This window comes from Triticum dicoccoides, chromosome 5A, assembly GCF_002162155.2.
Source record: "Triticum dicoccoides isolate Atlit2015 ecotype Zavitan chromosome 5A, WEW_v2.0, whole genome shotgun sequence".
NCBI classification, from domain to species: domain Eukaryota; kingdom Viridiplantae; phylum Streptophyta; class Magnoliopsida; order Poales; family Poaceae; genus Triticum; species Triticum dicoccoides.
In genome coordinates this window covers 125,884,540-125,903,454 of record NC_041388.1, presented here as the reverse complement: position 1 = coordinate 125,903,454, position 18,915 = coordinate 125,884,540, and the positions used below count along the sequence as shown (strand labels likewise).

Genomic DNA, 18,915 nt, shown 5'->3' with positions numbered 1-18,915 from the left:
TCAGGCATGGGTTCTTGATGTGCACCCTTCTCCAAATTGCCTTGGTTATATGCAATGCTGGTAATCCATAATATGACTCTTTCTATTTCAGGACCTAGGGAGCTCACTGGTGCTGTTGATTTAAGAAGTCAGTACAAATTGCAGCCGCACCATGATTTCTTTTGCAAGAGGCCTTTGCCACTTGCAATCTCAGATACACATTACCTTCACAATGTTGTGGGGGACACTGACATTCGGAAAGGAGAAGGAATGAAGCTAGATCAACTCGTTCAGAATACTTAAGGGATAAGCCTGCTTATATTCAGCCCTTTGATATGGAAACACTGGGGCAAGCATTTCAGCTTCGAGAAACTGCTCCAGTAGATTTACCCTTTGTAAGATCATTTTTGCCATCCCACTTGCTTTATGTTGTTATTGCATTTTCCTATCACTTAACAATTAAACCAATCGACAGGCATACCTACTATTTCGGGCAAACCAAAAAGTGAGTCCAAGGACAAAGCCAAAAAACATAAAAAGCACAAAGACAAAGATAAAGACAGGGAGCATAAGAAGCACAAACATCGACATAAGGATCGGTCTAAGGACAGACAAGGACAAGGATAAGAAAAAGGATAAGAAGCATCATGAGAAGGTTGCTGTATTTTCTTTATGTTTAAACCTAAAGTATCTCCAAGTCTTACTCATCACTTAGCCATACTTTATATGTCCGCAAATTGTTCAGAAGAGGAAGCATGAGGGGACAGAGGACTCGGCAGACGTGCATAAGCACAAAAAAAGCAAGGTGATATACAATCATTATTTGCTTCCTGGTACAACAAATTTCCTTGCAGCAAATTTTTGTTGGTCTGTTAACATGACTTATCTATGACAGCATAAGAGTTCCAAAATCGATGAGATGGGTAATGCACTTAGTTAGCTACAGTTTTCTTCTTACTTCTACTGTCAACCAGTGTCATATTCTGTTAGAAGGAGGCTCAAAAGGTTTCCGTCACCAGACCCGCTGCAGATCAATTGGTACGTGCTTCTTGAACTTCTATTTGCTGTTGGGTAGATGCATAAATGCTTTTCTTAATTCTGTCTTTCAGTGAAACATGAATTGAAATGTTTCAGATTTAAGCTGCATAGTGAGCTTGTGTTTTTAGGTCAACCTAAGAGTTTATTTTATTGTTTGGAGCCTAAATGATGAATATTTTAACATTTGGCGAATTATTTATTAGCCATTCAAGTGAATAAGATCTGCCTTTTGCCTGACTTTGCCAATATTAGTCTGGTTTGATTTTGTCTGCATCTGTACAATATGTGATGTTAGGCATGGTTGCCCGGACATTACTTTATGTCCACCATCAGTTTTGGACCTGGGCCAGTTTCATTTTGTCAGTCTCACTTGACTTGAGAAGTACAGTTAGATATTTCCTTTGATTGGCATCTCTAGTGGTATTAATATATCAGTCATGATGGGCCTGCTGACTTTCTTTACTATATACTATATGGCATGATCTGGTTAGGTCTGACTTACATCATATAAATTCATAATGTAGTCACTAGTCGTTTACTGTTTTCAGTTTACGTTGCACTTTGACCATAAGATATGGCGATTAATTGGAGCACAATGACTTAAAAAAAACACTCGCAGTTTACTCAATGATGTTCCTTTTGAAATCATCGTATGCCATTTGCAAATCTTTAATGATCAGCACCCTGTATAACCTTCGCAATTATTGCTTGATTTATTTTTTCTGTTGTGTGTGCTTTTGCGCTGTGTTCATATTATTGTATGGTTTTCTGTGGTTAGTTTTGGATCCTACTGAAGCGCGCCAGCGTTGGCATGAGATTGGACATGGGAAGCGTCTTATTTATTAACCACGGTCCATTGGCTGGAGTCAAGGAAATTCTCAAGCATAAAACGTCATCTTCTTACTCGGCGTGCTTTTAAAGGAGAAGTTGGTATTGAATTTATGGATCTGTATAGCTACCTGATCCCGGTATATGAAATTGAGCCTCTTGAGAAATTACTGATGTGATGCTGCAGACAAAATTGTCCAATACTTGCGGTGTGAAGGGTACAAACGTTACCTCTTCCCAAATTGTATAAGGCCTGCTGATTCAGAACCACCTCCACATTACTTGTTTACAAGTGGTGCCAAGGTATAAATAATTTGCAGGACATATGGGACACTAGCAATGGGCTTCTTCTTAAGGTCTAATTATTAGTGTAGTGCATATTACACTATTAATCTGCCCTATTGTGATTCACTTGCATGCAAAAATCTGCTCCTAGTGATTTATTTCAGTACGAATAGTACCATGTCCAAGTTAATGGGTTTAAAGCTAAGTACTAGTATTGTGGCGGACTTTAAATGCATAATAATTTTTGGACAACTTTTGTAAATCAAAGCGAACTAATTTAATCATGATAGAAAGGTTGGGCTGTTAGACTGAGTGGAGGTTAGTGCCTGGTGGCTTTGAGAAACTAAATAATTTACCTACTTCCGTCTATTTTTTTAATGTTTATATAGTAATTTCTGAAGAACAGTGATTTCATAATGGTGAGAGAAATGGCATGGCTATGTGTCAATTATTTCCAGATTTGTCAGTGAAGCAACCTGGATATCATTTACTTGAGACTTGAGTGCTTGTCATACTGTATTATTGTACTGGCAAATCTCCTAGTTCGTGTAATCATTTTTCTCGAGCAGTGTCTTTTTTCATCTTTACACATGTTCACTTCTTTCGGATCTGATGGAAACATAGGATGCTAGTTACTGAAAAGTTAATCCTTTTTGTTCCTGTGCATATTCAACTTGGATATTAACATGGCCCTCATTTCAAATCGATGTACTGGACTTGAATCATTTGCAGGATGAAGTCGAAGCAGCATGGATGGCAGCAATCAACAAGGAAATTAAACGTGTGTTGACAGAAGTTCTTCTGAAGGTTTGTCATTGCATGGACTTATTTTGCTAGGTTTAGCAAGTTCAGTAAGACTGCCATTTCTTACTTTTGTCATTCCAGGTTACGGATGATCTTTTTAATGAGATCGCAACCAAAGTTATGAATGAAGATGATTCATCAGCTGAACGTGAGTGAATTATACTAAAACTTAATGTAAATATGTAAATTACATTGCTGATTATCGCCTCTGTGTTGTAGCAAATGAGACCACTGGTGTCTCTAGCTCAAAGGAGCTTGGTCTGGGAGAATCAAAAGTGAAGACCACAGCTAAAGTTGTAGTCCTTGCTAAGCCAAACAATGTTAGCTCTACTCGTTCTGATGGTACTGGGCTAAGTTCTCCTAAAGGTGTTCTTCTTGGTCTTGCTAGTTATGATTCAGATGACGAGGATGATGAGGGCGATGGTGATGGTAAGGGTTTAATTCTAAATTTATCATCTGAAATTAAAAGTTGGTGCAGCTCATCCTAAAGAAAGTAAGTCCTTGAAAAACACAAAGCGGACATTGTTTCCCAGCCTTAACTTTCTGAGTTTACTTCGGTCTTACATGTTTTAGCTTTCTGTTTTTGCTCCTATAACTATGTCTGTTTCTTTCCATTTCTTGTGTGCACGCGCTCCATTGTGTTTGTGACTGTTTGTGTGATGTGCCCCTATCTATGTCTATTTCTTGTGTGCAAGTGCTACATTGTGTGTGTGTGATGTGCCCCTATCTATGTCTGTTTCTTGTGTGCAATGCTACATTGTGTGTGTGTGTGTGACTCTGTGTGTGATGTGCCCCTATCTATGTCTGTTTCTTTGTCTGTTTCTTGTGTGCAAGCGCTTGATTGTGTGTGTGCTTGTGTGACTGTGTGTGTATTGAATTTGCTTGATGGTGTGGCCTGTATGCTTTGTTGAATGATTGGTGTTGTATAACTTGTGGTTTGTATTGTTGTGGTTTAACACTGCCTTTGCCGGTCCCAAGCCCGGATGCGAAAATGTGGAGGGAGCTGCAATTACCTCCTTTGTATTATTTTCCTTAGAAGTGTGGATAGAAATTACTGTCCTAATTGAATAGTGAATCTTCACATAATGTCGTAGCATGTGATTCAAGCTCTGAAATGCTATGAAAAATCTAGCAAGTATAATTGTCGTTAGAATGTGTCCCATCTCCTAAATTAGTTGCGCTGGTTTCTTAAATCTTGCTAGCACCAATGTTCTATTCTTATTCACTTTTTTCTAAAAATCAGTCCTCTGTTTTTTTATTTGGCTTTAGGTTGAATTTTTGTGGCTATCTGATCCTGCACGTCACAGGTGTCCCTCATTTGTCCATCACTCACGAGTGCATGTTGGGTTTACTTGTTGAGCTTTTTATTCAGATTGTGGTCACCTCTCCTTGTTTGGATGTGGGGGTCTTCTTTGCAGTTATGTGTCATTTCTAGAGGGGTTGCCTACCGAGAGAGTCTGTCACACCCTGATTTTCATGTCACAACACTTAAGCTAATAAATCATGATAAAATGTCTTTGCTTGATTTGATTTTTGTGTGTTGGTTGCAAGTGTTCTAAAAATCAAGTAAATCCTCCAACTCTTATACTCTTTCTCCTTGATCCAAAACCTTGCCCAATGATCATGCCATGTGTGCAGGACATAAAAATAATTTCTTGCAAAAATATTTTGGTCAAAAAGTATTTTCTAAATTAGGTTTTCCAAAAACCCCTGAATTGAGACTTGAACTACAAGTACTTAATTAAGAGTGTGAAAAATCTTTAAAAAATTATATTTGACTCCTATTAGATATAGGACACCCAGAAATCACAAAAATATAATTTTATAAGTTATTTTCTATTTTATTTAAAGGCTTTTTCTTAAGGCCAGAAATGGTCTTTAATAGGTTAAAATTATTTTTAATGTTTCAAAATATTTGAGAAAAATCAGGGGAACTTAGTGGACATATATTTTGCATATATACAAGAGTTTCAACACATGGTCATGTTCAAAATATTGGGCAAAACCCTCCAAAACCATTTCTGTCCATTTCAAGTATTTGAAATATTTACACAAGAAATATTTTCAAATAAATCCAGAAAAAATTCTAGCAAGTCACAGATGCATAATAGGATGACCTTGCAGAGTTTAAGCTCAATCCAAATTGTTTTGGATCACAAAGGTGCCACAAAACCCTCTCTGTCCAGATTCAAGTTCGAACAACTTTACATTGCCAACTTTTTCCAATTGGCCCCAAACCTTGTGGTCATGCTCACAACCCCAAATGATGACACTACACCAAGTGGTGCATCAAGGGGAATGTTTTTGCGTGACTAGATCTTGGAAAATCCATTTTTATTGATTTCTAGAGTTTACAAAAGTTGCATTGGCAACTTTTCCCAAATAAGCTCAAATTTGGTGGAACACCCTATTTCTATATTCCATTCCATCCTGTTAAGTCTCATGTTAAATGTAATTAATTTTCTAGCTCAAACCACCATCAAACACCTTCTGACAGAATTTAAAATTCCAAGTTTCAGCCCCTTGCACTAATCTCCTTGAGCCACAATCTTTACCACAGCATGTCCTAGAACCCCTCTACCACTGAGTTAAGTAGTCATGCATTACAATAGGAACCCCTAATTCTCTTGCAAATACAGCTCTCTTAATCATTTCTTCACATGTACCCGCAGTCGCATTCAAGTAATGCCCCTTGATTTCACCGGTTTCGGCCTGTGATTTATAAATAGCTTCGGCACAAAAGACAAAACGGTCTCTCCAGCGCATAAATGGTTGTGAGTTTACGTTTTCATCATCTTTGGTAAAATCAAGTCCACCACGTAGACACTCGTAACACGCTCTACCATAATTTTTTGCGGATAATCCCAATTTTGGTTTAATAGTACATCCCAATAAAGGACGACCGTACTTGTTCAACTTATCTCTTTCAACTTGGATACCATGAGGCGGGCCTTGGAAAGTTTTTGAATAAGTAGGGGGAATTCGTAGATCCTCCAAACGTAGAGCACGTAGGGCTTTGAAACCAAATACGTTACCTACAATGGAAGTAAACTTGTTAGTAACGGAACCCTCTTCAAATAGGTCTAATGGATAAGCTACATAACAGATCCATTGGTTGTCTTCCCCAGCAACAGGCTCGATGTGATAGCATCGTCCTTTGTAACGATCAAGATTGGTAAGTCCATCAGTCCAGTAGTCGCGAATATCTCCTTCTTCCCTAATCCAAGATTGGAGAAAGAAGATCTAAGAGGGACCTATGGAGAATGTAGTCAGAAATCCATAATAGAGTCCGACCACAACGACCGAATTAATTATCCTCATCGAGAAACTTAGACTACTAAATAGAAAAGATTTGAAAATCATGGCATGGGTCTCCTTTTTTTCTTTCTTTAGAGTTTTCTATATGCACAATTTCTCGATGTTTCGATGAGAATTTCTTGACTTTCCATATATAGAAAGAGATAGACTATAAATGACATCTCTTATGTCAATAAGACCAAAGGGATGGATATTAAATGATAGGAAGTGCTAGGAAGTGAAATAGAATGAAATAGAGCCACTTTGGGCTTCCCTATGAAATGAGGCATGGAAAGTTGGCCGTTTGGGCCAACGTGTTGGTTACATGGTTAGACATAGAGTTTTATTGTCCAAGTGTATGTCGTCTGTCTCTGGGGAAAAATGAATGCAGAAGGATAGTGCCTCAATTATGAATTACCGAGGCAGTGATGTGAATTTTCAGTGCGTTGGAACATGAAATCTTTGCAAGTAAACTGACATGATTTTCTTCTGCATTTTGTCAGAAGATGCTCAAAAGCAAAGGCAGGGATGGTAGTTGGTAGGTGTATGTACTTGCAGCCCTAGTAATTGCATGGATTCACATGTTCTTCTTGCGATATCTTTTGGTCCATAAAGGAGCAGCCCAAGGAGCAGAAGCACTTGAAGAGACTACTGATGACAGGAAAAAGATGCATTTGTTTTCGTTTGTAGAGGTGAGACAGGAGCTCAATATTCCCAATGCCTCACTCTCGCAATAGAAAAGGGCCAAGGCCTGCATCTATTGCAAGAGTGTGAGGCATTGGGAATATGGAGCCGTTGTGTCGCCAAGAACCTCTTTGTTGCAATGGTCGAGGCTACTGAAACTGCACAACTTGCTCTTGCATGCACCAGGGAAGTTGAATGTTGTCAACTAGAGTTCCTGAGCAGTGGGCTGGAACTTTTTTGTAACCTATAGTGCCTGCGTTATGGAGAATGTCTTGTTACAACCGTATGCCACCCTCCTAGACCTAGTCTCAGTGTTGTGCATACTCTAACACACATTTGCAGCGTTGTGATGAAAGTATATCATCATGTTTGAGCACGGGTTTCTATAATTAATGCATTGCATGAGACCACATAGCGCATCCCGGGTGTAGTGCTATGATATTTTCTGGTCTATAAAAGAGTGGCAGCCCCCTTTGGGTTACACCGTCATTTCTATCATATATCTAGAGAGATGAACATTTTGTTAGATTTCTAGCTTTCTTAGTCTCTTTGGGGGAGAGAAAGAAAGCTTACAGTGCTTTTGGATGTAAAAAATGAAACAAATTGTAATTGTTTGTTGCCCCTTATAAACTAGAGTGCTTGAGTCGGTTATTGAACTACTGGATCGTTTATGTGACTACCCCCAACTTGGGAGGTTGGGGAAATTAGACATGACTCTAAATATAGTGTCATCAATCAACTACTTGTGGAGGAGGCACGATTCAAACTTTCTACCCCCAACTTGGGAGGTTGGGGAAATTAGACATGACTCTAAATATAGTGTCATCAATCAACTACTTGTGGAGGAGGCACGATTCAAACTTTTTTCCGTTCTTCCCATAAGTTACGGTAATGGATTCAGTTGGGCATAATTTATTTAGTACTTGTATATTGCTTCACGATTTACATATGTGCCACCAGATAATCCTGATGATAGCCACCACTTACCATCGTAATAGATATTTGAATCGTGTGCAATTGTCTGGACAGTCGACGAGCTACCGGTCATCTTGGCACTAGTAGAGGCTCGAGCTTTGGCTTTGCTAGTGGGGAGGAGTGTGGAACATATTTGCCATTCCACTACATGTAGACGCAGACGACCACATGTGTCGGGATTGAGCCCCGCTTCCGCCACGACGAGAATGCCGGTGTTGACAGGAGCTCCTATTCCCCGATCCGTGCGGTGGAAAGTGAGCCAACACGTACCCCTCGCTCCCCCGCTCTTTTGAGTCGGCCCATGTGCGGGGCGGGGCTTCACAGTTTTTTTCTTTTCTTTTTTCTTTCTTTTTGGTTTTTACCTTTAGTATTTACCTTTTTATTTTTTGTCTTTAGTTCTTTTGCTTTAAAGAATGTTTGAGATTTCAAAACAGTTCTGAATTTTAAAAAATATTCACTAATTTTATTAGAATATCCACAATTTTTTGAAAATGTTCCTCGATTCCAAAATGTCTTCTGAATTTAAAGAATATACCCATATTTTATAATGTAGATGAATTTTATAAAATATATATTTTAAACGTTATAAATTTCAAAAAATGTTACACTAACAAACTTGAGAGATGTTCTTGAATTCAAAAAAATGTTCCAAATTTCTAAAAATGTTTGTGCAAATTCAAGAAATGCTTACGAATTTCAAAAAATGCTGCCCATGCAAAATGTATTCTCAAAAATTGTTCACAAATTTGAAAAAATGTTCACGAATTCGAAAAGTGTACGTAAATTTCAAAAAATGTTCCCAATTTTTTAAAAATGTCCTAAAAATTAAAATGGAAAAAATAATAAAAATGAAACCTAAAGAAAAATATATTAAAAAATAAAAGCCGATTTAGGGAAGGTTCAAGAACCTACCCCTAACCGGTGCAAGAAAGGCATGTGAAATTCCCGAATATGGGCCAACCCATATCTGTTCGAGCAATGATGGTGTGGGAGGGGGGTTGGTGCCTATTGCATACCATCTGGGGAGGTCCACTTAGTATCCCAAAACTGTTTAGCAATGGTCGGACAAGTGGGTAATGTTGGGGTGAACCAAAAAAAATTGGGTAGAGCCGGATCTAAGTGTTGGCTAGGTAAACGCCTTGTAGTAAGAGGGGTAGTTATGAACCCTGTGGACCACCCGCATGGGGGCGGTGAAGGGAAAGCTCCCATTGGTAGAAAAAACCCACAACCCCTTGGGGTTATCCTGCACTTGGAATAAGAACTAGGAAAAGGAAAAAAATATAGCGATAGTTTTATTCTTCGTTGCCGTAAGTAAATACGTCATATGCACTTATGATTGGAACTCTAGCAAGCATCTGCAACTACAAAAGATCATTAAGGTAAAACCCAACCATAACATTAAGTATCAAGTCCTCTTTATTCGATACGCAACAACCCCCTTACTCGGGCGTAAGCTTCTGTCACTCTAGCCACCCACCATAAGCAAATCATGAACGTATTGCAACACCCTATAGCGGGGATCCCTCACGTTTGCGTGACACGGAGGGCGCCATAGGACATCACCAAAATAAAATATACAACTCAAACCAATCATGATCATCAATCAACCCATAGGACAAAATAGATCTACTCAAACATGATAGGATAACCACATATCATTGGATAATAATATATAGTGTTGAGCATCATGTTTAAGTAGAGATTATAACAGGGAAAAGAGGTGTTACACTACTGCATAGAGGGGTAGAAAGTTGGTGTTGACGGTAGCAAGGTTGTTGGTGAAGATCGTTGTCACGATCTTAGCTTTGGCGGCACTCCGGCGCCACCGGGAGAGAGGGGGAGAGAGCCTCCCTCCTTCTTCCTTGCCCCCCCTAGATGGGAGGAGGGTTTCCCCTCTGGTCCATGGACTCCATGGCGGCGGAGGGTGATAGCCCCTCCGAGATTGGATCTCTCTCTCTCTCTGTGTGTGTGTGTGTGTGTGTGTGTGTGTGTGTGTGTGTGTGTGTGTGTTATCTTCTGTTTCACGTTTTTGTTTTCTGGCCGAAAACCGTTTCTTTTATTACCGGAGATCCGTAACTCTGATTGCACTGAAATTTTAACATGTTTTTCTCGGATATAAGCTTCCTTGCGCCTGAAGTAGAGCCCCAACTGACTTACAGGGTGCCCACAAGGCACCACCGCGCGTCGGGGGTGTTGGCGCGCCCAGGTGTCTTGTGGAGGCCGTGGGCCTCCGTTTGCGTTGATTCCACCTCCCACAAATCACGTATATTCCAAAATAATTCTCCGTAAATTTTTATCGCGTTTGGACTTCATTTGATATGGATATTCTGTGAAACAAAAAACATGCAACAAACAGGAACTGGCACTAGGCACTGGAAAAATATGTTGGTGCAAAAAAATAATATAAAATGTTGCCAAAAGTATATAAAAGTTGTATAATATTGGCATGGAACAATCAAAAAACATAGATATGACGAAGACGTATCAGGAGGCCGGGTCCGACTCACCCAAGGCAGCTGCGCCCGAAGGGGTTGCGGGGGAGTCACGACCATCATCGCAGGAGGGGGCAGCCTCGTTGAAGTGGTGGGTCGCGACGGGGGCGGGCGCCATGCCGGGTGTGCATCAAGAGGCTCTGTCGAAGTTGCGGCCGATGGTGGTACCTGGTGAAAAGGAAATACCCTCTCGTTAAAGTACATGTGCTAGGAAGTGTACACATGGTGGGAGACATGGTCATAACATCGGTAGCCTTTGGTGTTGGAAGGGTAACCAAGCAAGATGCAAGGAAGGGACCGTGGTGCGAGTTTGTGTGGGGTGGTAGACGCGATGCTAGGATAACAGAGACACCCAAATGTGCGAAGACCATCATACAACGGAGGAGCACCAAAGGGAAGTTTGTGAGGGGCATAGTTCCAATGAGGACGACAAGATCTAATGTTAAGAAGAAGAGTGGCGGTGGCGAGAGCATCGGGCCAGAACTGGGGAGGTACATTAGAATGAAAGAGCAATGTACAGACGCAGTTATTAAGAGTGCGTAACATGCGCTTAGCACGGCCATTATGATGTGAAGTGTAGGGGTAGGTTAGGCGAAACATGGTGCCGTGAGAGGCAAGAAGCTCTCGAACGGCGACATTATCAAATTATTTCTCGTTATCAATTTGAAGTGCAAGTATGGGGCGACCGTACTGTGTGGTGACATAGGAGTATAATGCCATGAGTGCGGATAAGGCATCGGATTTGCAACGAAGAGGAAATGCCCACACATAATGAGAAAACTCATCTAAAAGCACCAAATAATAAAGGTAGCCCGTGTTACTTTCAACTGGAGATGTCCATACATCACTACGAAGTAAATGAAACAGAAAAATGGAAATAGTTGTGGACGCACTAAAGGGAAGACGAACGTCCTTGCCAAGATGGCAAGCCTGACAAGTATGGTTGTCTATCTTATTACATGAGAATGAAAAACTCTTAAGAATTTGACGCAAAACGGCAGAGTTGGGGGTGTCCCAAACGAGCATGCCAAAGGTCTACACCAGCGGAGAGGGCAACTGGAGTGGCGGAGGTGGTGGCGGAGGAGTGCACTGGGTAGAGTTCTTCGGGGCTATCACATCGGTGGAGAACCATCCGGGTACGGGCGTCCTTCACAGAAAAACTGATAGCATCAAATTCAACTGTAATAGGATTCTCACGAGCAAGACGATGAACAAAAACAAGATTCATGACTAGATCAGGTGAAACAAGAACATTACACATGGTTAGTGGCATGGATGTAGAAGGAAAGGAACAACGACCAACATGTGTGATAGGTAAAGATGAACCATCACCGACGGTGATATGAGTTGAAGTATGAACCGGAGAGGAGGAAATTAGGTTACCGAGATGATATGTCATGTGGGCAGTGGCGCCCGAATCCATGTACCAATCTCCACCACCACTATAGTTATGGGGTGACGGAGGCGAGTGCAGCGCAGCCAAAAGGGAGGGATCCCATGGCGTGGTAGCCCGCGGCATGGTGAAGCCGCTTCAGGGTTGGATTGGTGCAGGCAGAGCATAGCCGCCGACCATCGGCTGGGCGGGCAGGGCCGCTTAGCCACCACCAGCCGACTGTTGTGGCGCGGCAAAGTAGGCCTCGTGGCCTGCCGAACGTGGTCCGAGCAGACCTGGCGTCGGGACCCTCCGGATGGGCATGTGGTACGCATGTACCACACCCGTCCAAGGGTTCTGGCCGACCACCCAGGGTGGGGAGGGATGTTGTTGGCATGGAGCCCCCTCGGAACCCTGTTGTTGCTGCTGCCGAGGGCGGCCGCCCTCGCCGCGCTGGTTGTGTCGGTCCCAGCCGTTCTGCCGCTGTTGCAAGGGGAGTGCAGGAGGCGTGGTGGGAAGAGGGGAGAAGCTCAACGGTGCTGGGGGCCGCGACTGAGGTGGTAGGGGCACTGGCGACGTGGGTCCGCCGCGAGAAGTACCCGCGGCAAGGGCGGTGTGCTGCACTGCTTCTTCACTTTTTGCATCCGTCATTCCTCCAACTTCAAGTATGCGATGATGATCTGAAAAGTGGGTTGTGGCAACATGGTAAGATTAGAAGCGGCGTTGCCGAAATCCTCATTCAGGCTGATAGTGAGAGTGCTAAGCATGAGCTCGCCGAAGACTCTCGCGCCAATGTCATGGAGTTCACCGGCGAGCATCTTGAGGCGCATGCAATAATCGTCAATGTTGGAGTCATCTGTCACATCCCTGCTTTTAGTCATGCATTAGGATTGGATGAACATGTGCATCATGTTTAAATTTCTTTTAAACTTGAAATGGGGCCTAATCAACCCCAACACCCCCCTGAAAATGCTAATTTCCAACAATTGGAATTTCAATGAACCCAAAATGCCCTTCATAAAAGCCCACCATTTTGGTCTTGACTAAAACCTCTGCCAAAAAATGGTCTTGCAATTTATGGAGCCATTCTGGATTTTTGAACAAGCCATAAGTATTTGAATTTGGGAATTTTAAATGCTATAAATATTTTAAAGTGCTCAAATAATCTTGGAAGCATTTTTAGGCAGTTGAGAATATTCTCAAATGTGCCTCTGAATATTTCCAGAGTTTTTGGAAATGAAATAGTATTTATTCTATTTCAATACACAGAGCAGGAAATAAATAAAAGAGAAAACAAAAAGGACCAGAGACTTACCTGGAAGCCCACCAGCCGGCCCACCTAGCTGGCCCGGCCCAGCAGCTGCTCCATGCAGCTGCTTCGCCTAGCCAGCGAGGCGAGCAGGTGGTCGACGGCGAGCACAGGAGCTCGCGACGCCACCTCTCTGCCTGCCTGCCGTCGCCCGTGCCAGCGCGATGCCTCGAAACGCCTCCGCGGCGCCACCCCGACCCCCTGGACACCTCATTCCTCCCCCCTTCTCTCTTCCTCGCTCCCCCGAAGCCATGGCCGACGCTGCCGCAGCCACGCCACCGTAGTTCTCACGTCCGCCGTCGTCCTCGCACCGCCCCGCCGTGTCCACGAGCTCCGCCGCCGTCCTCTCCGTCGAGCAGCCCGAGCCCAGAGCGCTCGCGCACCCTGCTTCGTCTTCTTCGAGCTCGACTCCACCGAGCACCGCCGCAGATCCCCATCACCGTCGCTGCCGCATCAGCTCGTCCCTGACCGCGTCGTCTGCTCCTACGTCACCGCCGTGAGCTGCTGCGCCTTCCCATCCTCCCCGCTTGCCTTCTTGTGCACCACAGCGACCACACCAAGCTCGCCCGCACGCGCCGCCGCCTCTGCACGTCGCCGTCGTGGCCACAGCCATGCTGGCTCGACTCCGAGCACGCCATCGCATTCGTCGCAGCCCAAGCAGCCCGTAGCACCTTTCCACGCGCCTCGTCGTGCCCCGCAGCCTCAGTTTCGACCTCGCCCGAACTCCGGCGGCCGCCAAGGTCGTCGCTGGCGACGTTTCCGGCCACCCTAGCTCCACCCACTGCCACCACTCGATGCGGCTCGCTCCCCGCGTCACGTAGCTGCTCTCCGCCGTCGATTTGGTCGCCGGAGACGCAAACCCGAGCCCCTCCGCCGCGTCTGGCCTCGCCGGCAGCTAAACGCCGGCGGGTTTGACCCGTGGACTTGACTGGGTGGGCCAGGTTGACTTCCCCCCTGAGCCTATGACAGGTGGGGCCGGACTGTTAATTAGTTTAGGATTAGTGCTAACTAATTTTAGTTAGTTTAGGTCACTAACATGTGGGCCCAGGCCCCACTGACAGTTAGTTAGGACTAACTTAATTCTGTTAGTTAGCTGAGACACTGACAGACGGGGCCCACTAGTCAGGTTTGACTGGCCCTGGCGCCTTTGACTCGCTGATGTCACAGTGATGCAGTGCTGGCGCAATTATTCATTTTCTGGATTTATTTTTATATAGGAAATTCCAGAAAATAGCCTAAACTTCTAAAAATCATAGAAAATCAACCATAGCTCCAAATCAAACAAATTATATATGAAAAATGATTAGAAAAATTCAATATATCCATCTATAATGGTTTCATGCATGAAAAACCACTTTAACTTTGTTGTTTAGGTGAAACAAGTTAACACACTCATTATGCATAAGAACTTTAACCCTCATTTGAATCTTTGATTCAAATGGACCCATTTCAACTTGTTTCACATTACATTAGGTAGGACACATTATTTTGCCATGTCATAGCATGCATCATATTGTTGCATATTGTCATGTGGATTATGTTCTGTGTGTCCTTCGTGGTAGGTCCTGCTTCCGAGGATATCTCCGAGTATCCAACTGAAGGGCAGTACCCTACTACCACTCCATCGGGCAAGCAGCCCCATTGATCATATCGATACAATCCCATGTTCTCGCCTCTGCTCTCATTTACTGCATTAAGACAACATCGTTTCAAACTGTTGTGTGCTACGGTAGTTGAACCCTTATCCTCTGCATGACCTCTCATTGCCACAGTAACTAGATGAAACCCACTAGCATGTGTAGGAGTTGATTGAGCCATGTATGTGTTTCCTACCTTGCTATGCCGGCTATGCTTAGAGTTGTGTCAGGTCTGGTTCATCTGGGTGATGGGCTAGAGTGAAATGATTATGTCGGTAATGTGAGGAATGTGTTGAACATGATTTGGTAAAGGTATCGATGAGAGGCCATGTAGGAGTACATGGTGGGTTGTTTCATTGAGGCCGTCCATAAGAACTGAGATCTGTATGTGTGATTTAAGATTCAGTTACTACCATACATTGGGCCCGAAACCAATGGACCCTCTCGGCTTCTTAATCACCCTAGTACTCTGTCCAGGAGTTGCAATTAGTTTCTGGTGTTTGTAGGTTACGTGTTGGCGGCCGTGCGTAGCGCTGACCCTAGGGGTGGGCTATGTTGCGGTAGATACACCGTGGCACGGTGTACCGAGTCACTTGTTTGGTGTCTCGGGAACCCTGTTCACATCGTTCGGGGCTGTATGTGGAAACCTCGGCCGGACTCCCTGTGGATGGAACCTGGATAGGCGATAAACCTGGACTAGAGACTTGAGTGTTTAGGTAGGCTGTGGCCGACACCCTCGTTGGGCTTCCTCTTGAAGGTTGCCGAGTACATGTCGTGTAAACGGCGGTAAGTGGTGAGAGCGTGTATGAAGAAGTACACCCCTGCAGGGTTAACATCATCTATTCGAATAGCCGCGTCCGCGGTAAAGGACTACTTGGTTACCTATACAGTTCATAGACAAGTTAATGGATACTACTAAAAGACTCAAGATAAGTGTGAGTACCGAGGATGGCTCTCTCGTAGGATGACGAGGGAGGATCTCCGGTGGAGTATTGTGTTGGTGATTAGTGGACTCATGTGCGAAAACTATTTGACTAGTGGTGTCCCGTAGGATAGCTTAGCCAAGAGTCAAAGCTGGCTTGCTGCAATAACTCCACCACCTTCTTGAGAATGAGCATGTATAGTAGGTTCTGATGTAAGACTTGCTTAGTACCTTTGTACTCATGTTTGCTTAATTACTGTTTTCAGACGACAACGCCCCCTCCGATGGGTTTTATGTAGATCTCGATGTCGATGAGTGACTTGCCACCCAGGTGGTGATCCTGGCCATGGAGGGCCCTATGTAGATAGACAGGCTCCGAGAAGCCTTCTTTCTTTCTAGTGTCCGTACTCAGACTATTTGCTTCCGCATGTGCTTGTATGCTTGTATGACTTGAGTGTCAGGTCATGTGACCCCTACCTGTATGAACATGTTATGTATGGCTCTCTAGAGCCCTTAAAATAAAGTACTTGAGTTGTAGAGTTTTGTTGTGATGCCATGTTGTATTTGTACATATCGAGCATATTGTGTGTATGATTGAAATGCTTGGTATGTGTGGGATCCGACAATCTAGTTGTTTATCCTTGGCAGCCTCTCTTATGGGGAAATGTAGTCTAGTGCTCCTTGACCCATAGTAGTCCGCTACAACCCGGTTCACCGGAGTCCTGCTAGCCCAGCACTACTGCTCAGGACACTTGACTGGCCGGCATGTGTTTCACTTCGTTCCTATGTCTGTCCCTTCGGGGAAATGCCACGCGGTGACTTCCGGAGTCCTTCCTAGCTTGCTATAGCCTGGGTTCCCCGGAGTCCTGTTAGCCCAGTGCTACAGCCCAGATTCACTCGCTGATGACCGACATGCTCGATGTGGTTCATGTATGCCTGTCTCCATAGGTGTCGTGGTTTTGTCATGATAGATGTCCTAGAGAAAGGACTTAGTCGTGGAGCCATCGCCACGGGTTAGCTTGAAGGGGTTAAAGCGGACACAAGGACGCAAGAGAGTTTATGCTAGTTCGGCCCCTTCAATGAAGGTAAAAGCCTACGTCTAGTTGTGATGGAATTGATGGGTGTTTCGATGACTAGGGAGCAAATAAGCTTCGCCTATGTCTCGAGTTGTTGTCTGTCTTTGAACCGCCGCCGGGTCGTCCCCTTATATACATGGGTGACGCCCTTCGGTTTACAGAGTCCCGATACCGGCTCATAGATGCGTCCGCTTCGGTCTCCACTATTCCTAATTTATAACACAAGTTACATACCGACGCCGGTTTATAGCTATAGGCCTTAAACCGATTATGGGCCTTTAGCCCTCATCTGCCCTCATGGGCTTTTATCATACTCAACTACTGATGAAGTTAACCCGGCCTGTCCTGGCCGGTTTACGCCCAGTAGTAATATCCCCAACATTAGGCCCCAAATTGATTTGAACAGGTTCATGTCAATCCTTAGCAAAAATCTTCATCTTCAACATCTTCTTGTATTTTTTTGAACCACCGTGATGTCATCTTCTCTGCTCGCAGTAGACCGGTGTGACGTCACTAGTTATAAAGAACCTTATCCTGTTAACAAGCCTGAGACAATTAAGGCCGCAGCTTCGTTTCCAACCTCGCGGCTCCTTGATTCTCGCTCCTGACATATCCCTTTCTTTATAAATAGGACCGAAGGGTCATTTCCTTTCTCTTTCCCTCCGACCCCTTCTGCTTCATCTTCCTCGCGTTGCCCAGCTTCGGAGCTCCGCCGCCACCGTCGACCTCTGCATCAACCTTGGCCGCTGCATCAACCTGAGCACACCAGAGCATTGCGGCGACCTTCCGCTTCTTCCTCAGCTCCGGTAAATCTTCTTTCCTTTCCCCCGCAGATCTGTTCTAGGGTTTCCTCGTTCGTCGAAGTTCATCGAGACTCTAGCGCTGTTCTTCCTTTGTTTCTTCTTTAGCCCATGAATAAAACTTCAAACCTGATGTATTCCCCGTAATGGCTTATCTTCTGTTACCAAAGCAAACCTTTATGCGCATAAAGCATTGATCTGGTCCCTTGTGAATTTCTTTGAGATCAACCTTTTAGGTCTAAATCCTTTTATTTTCCTGTCTTACGGTAGATCCAAAATTTCACTGCGACCTTATAAAATCTGTTTTTACCTTCCTTAGTCATTCTTGCCTTAGATCTGTATCCTCTTTACCACATAGGCGGTTCACCTTTGAAAAAGCAATCTATCATATATCATTAGTCCCCTTGTTGAACCGCCGTGATGCTGTTGCTTCATAAACTCCGGTTTAGATAGATCTGCTTCCGGTTTAACATTGCACATATCAATGTACTTTGTAGATTTCATCATGGCCAAGCAAGTGTATGAGTGCAATTGGGTCCCTTCTCGCGTCACAGAGGATCAACTGGACGATTTAGTCCTGATTGGCGCCTTGGGCAGTAAAGACACCGTCCATTGGAGGGCTCCTGGCAAAGAATGCCCCCCACACCTCGAGAAGGAGAGGTTGTTGTTTTCGTAGACCACTTAGCCCGGGGTTTTAAACCGCCCGGTTCTAAATTCTACCAGGATGTTCTAGCTGATTTCCAACTCCATCCGCAAGACACTGGCCCCAACTCTGTTACAAATATGTGCCACTTCCAAGTGCTCTGTGAGGTGTTCTTTCAAGAGGAGCCCACAGTGGAATTATTCAAAGATCTTTTCCATCTAAACCGCCATACTGAGTTTATTGATGGCTCTAATACAGAGTTGGGTGGCATGGCGATTCAAAAAAGGAAAGAGGTCACATACCCTCATGCCAAGCTGCACAGTCACCCCAAGGAGTGGAATCAGACATGGTTCTACTGCAAAGACACCTCCCCTGCTGGTGAGAATCCCTTGCCTGGCTTTCGTCCGGAGCGGCTCAGCAATACCCATCCTTTTCCTCAACGATTGAGTGCCCAGGAGAGAAGCAAATATGCTCCTCAGCTGTCAAAGCTTAGAGCCTTTATGGCCAACGGTTTAACAGGGGTTGACCTTGCTCGCTGTTGGATATCATGGAGCATACTGCCCCTTAGTCAGCGCTCCGGTTTGATGTGCGAATATACTGATAGTGTGGATGACCCACTACGACATTCAAGACTCCAGCTCTCCAGTGAAGAAATCACAGAAGCTGTGCGTAAGATACTGAATGAACCGGAGCACATCTGCGCTAGAACCGGCCTGCTTCCCTTCTGTGCCACCAACAAACCGCCAGCTGTAAGACTTTGATTTTTCTCTTTGC

General features: G+C 44.2%; 1 protein-coding gene and 1 long non-coding RNA gene across 2 annotated transcripts in view; one reads left to right on the top strand and one right to left on the bottom strand.

The window, feature by feature from the left end:
- The first annotated feature begins 66 nt into the window (after positions 1-66).
- On the top strand, positions 67-3,358 carry LOC119297086. Its single transcript, XR_005145518.1, has 8 exons — positions 67-374; positions 455-634; positions 725-784; positions 875-1,017; positions 1,796-2,148; positions 2,863-2,937; positions 3,016-3,082; positions 3,154-3,358. It is a non-coding gene; the product is annotated as an uncharacterized LOC119297086 (long non-coding RNA).
- Positions 3,359-5,511: 2,153 nt separating this feature from the next.
- LOC119299275 (ribulose bisphosphate carboxylase large chain-like) overlaps positions 5,512-18,915 on the bottom strand; it is a 52,373-nt gene continuing 38,969 nt past the window's right edge. The window contains exons 2-3 of the mRNA XM_037576517.1: positions 6,650-6,720; positions 5,512-6,177 (exon numbers count right to left, since the gene is read on the bottom strand). Of these exons, the coding sequence (XP_037432414.1) occupies positions 5,512-6,177; positions 6,650-6,720 (737 nt within the window). The remainder of the gene's footprint in view (positions 6,178-6,649; positions 6,721-18,915) is intronic.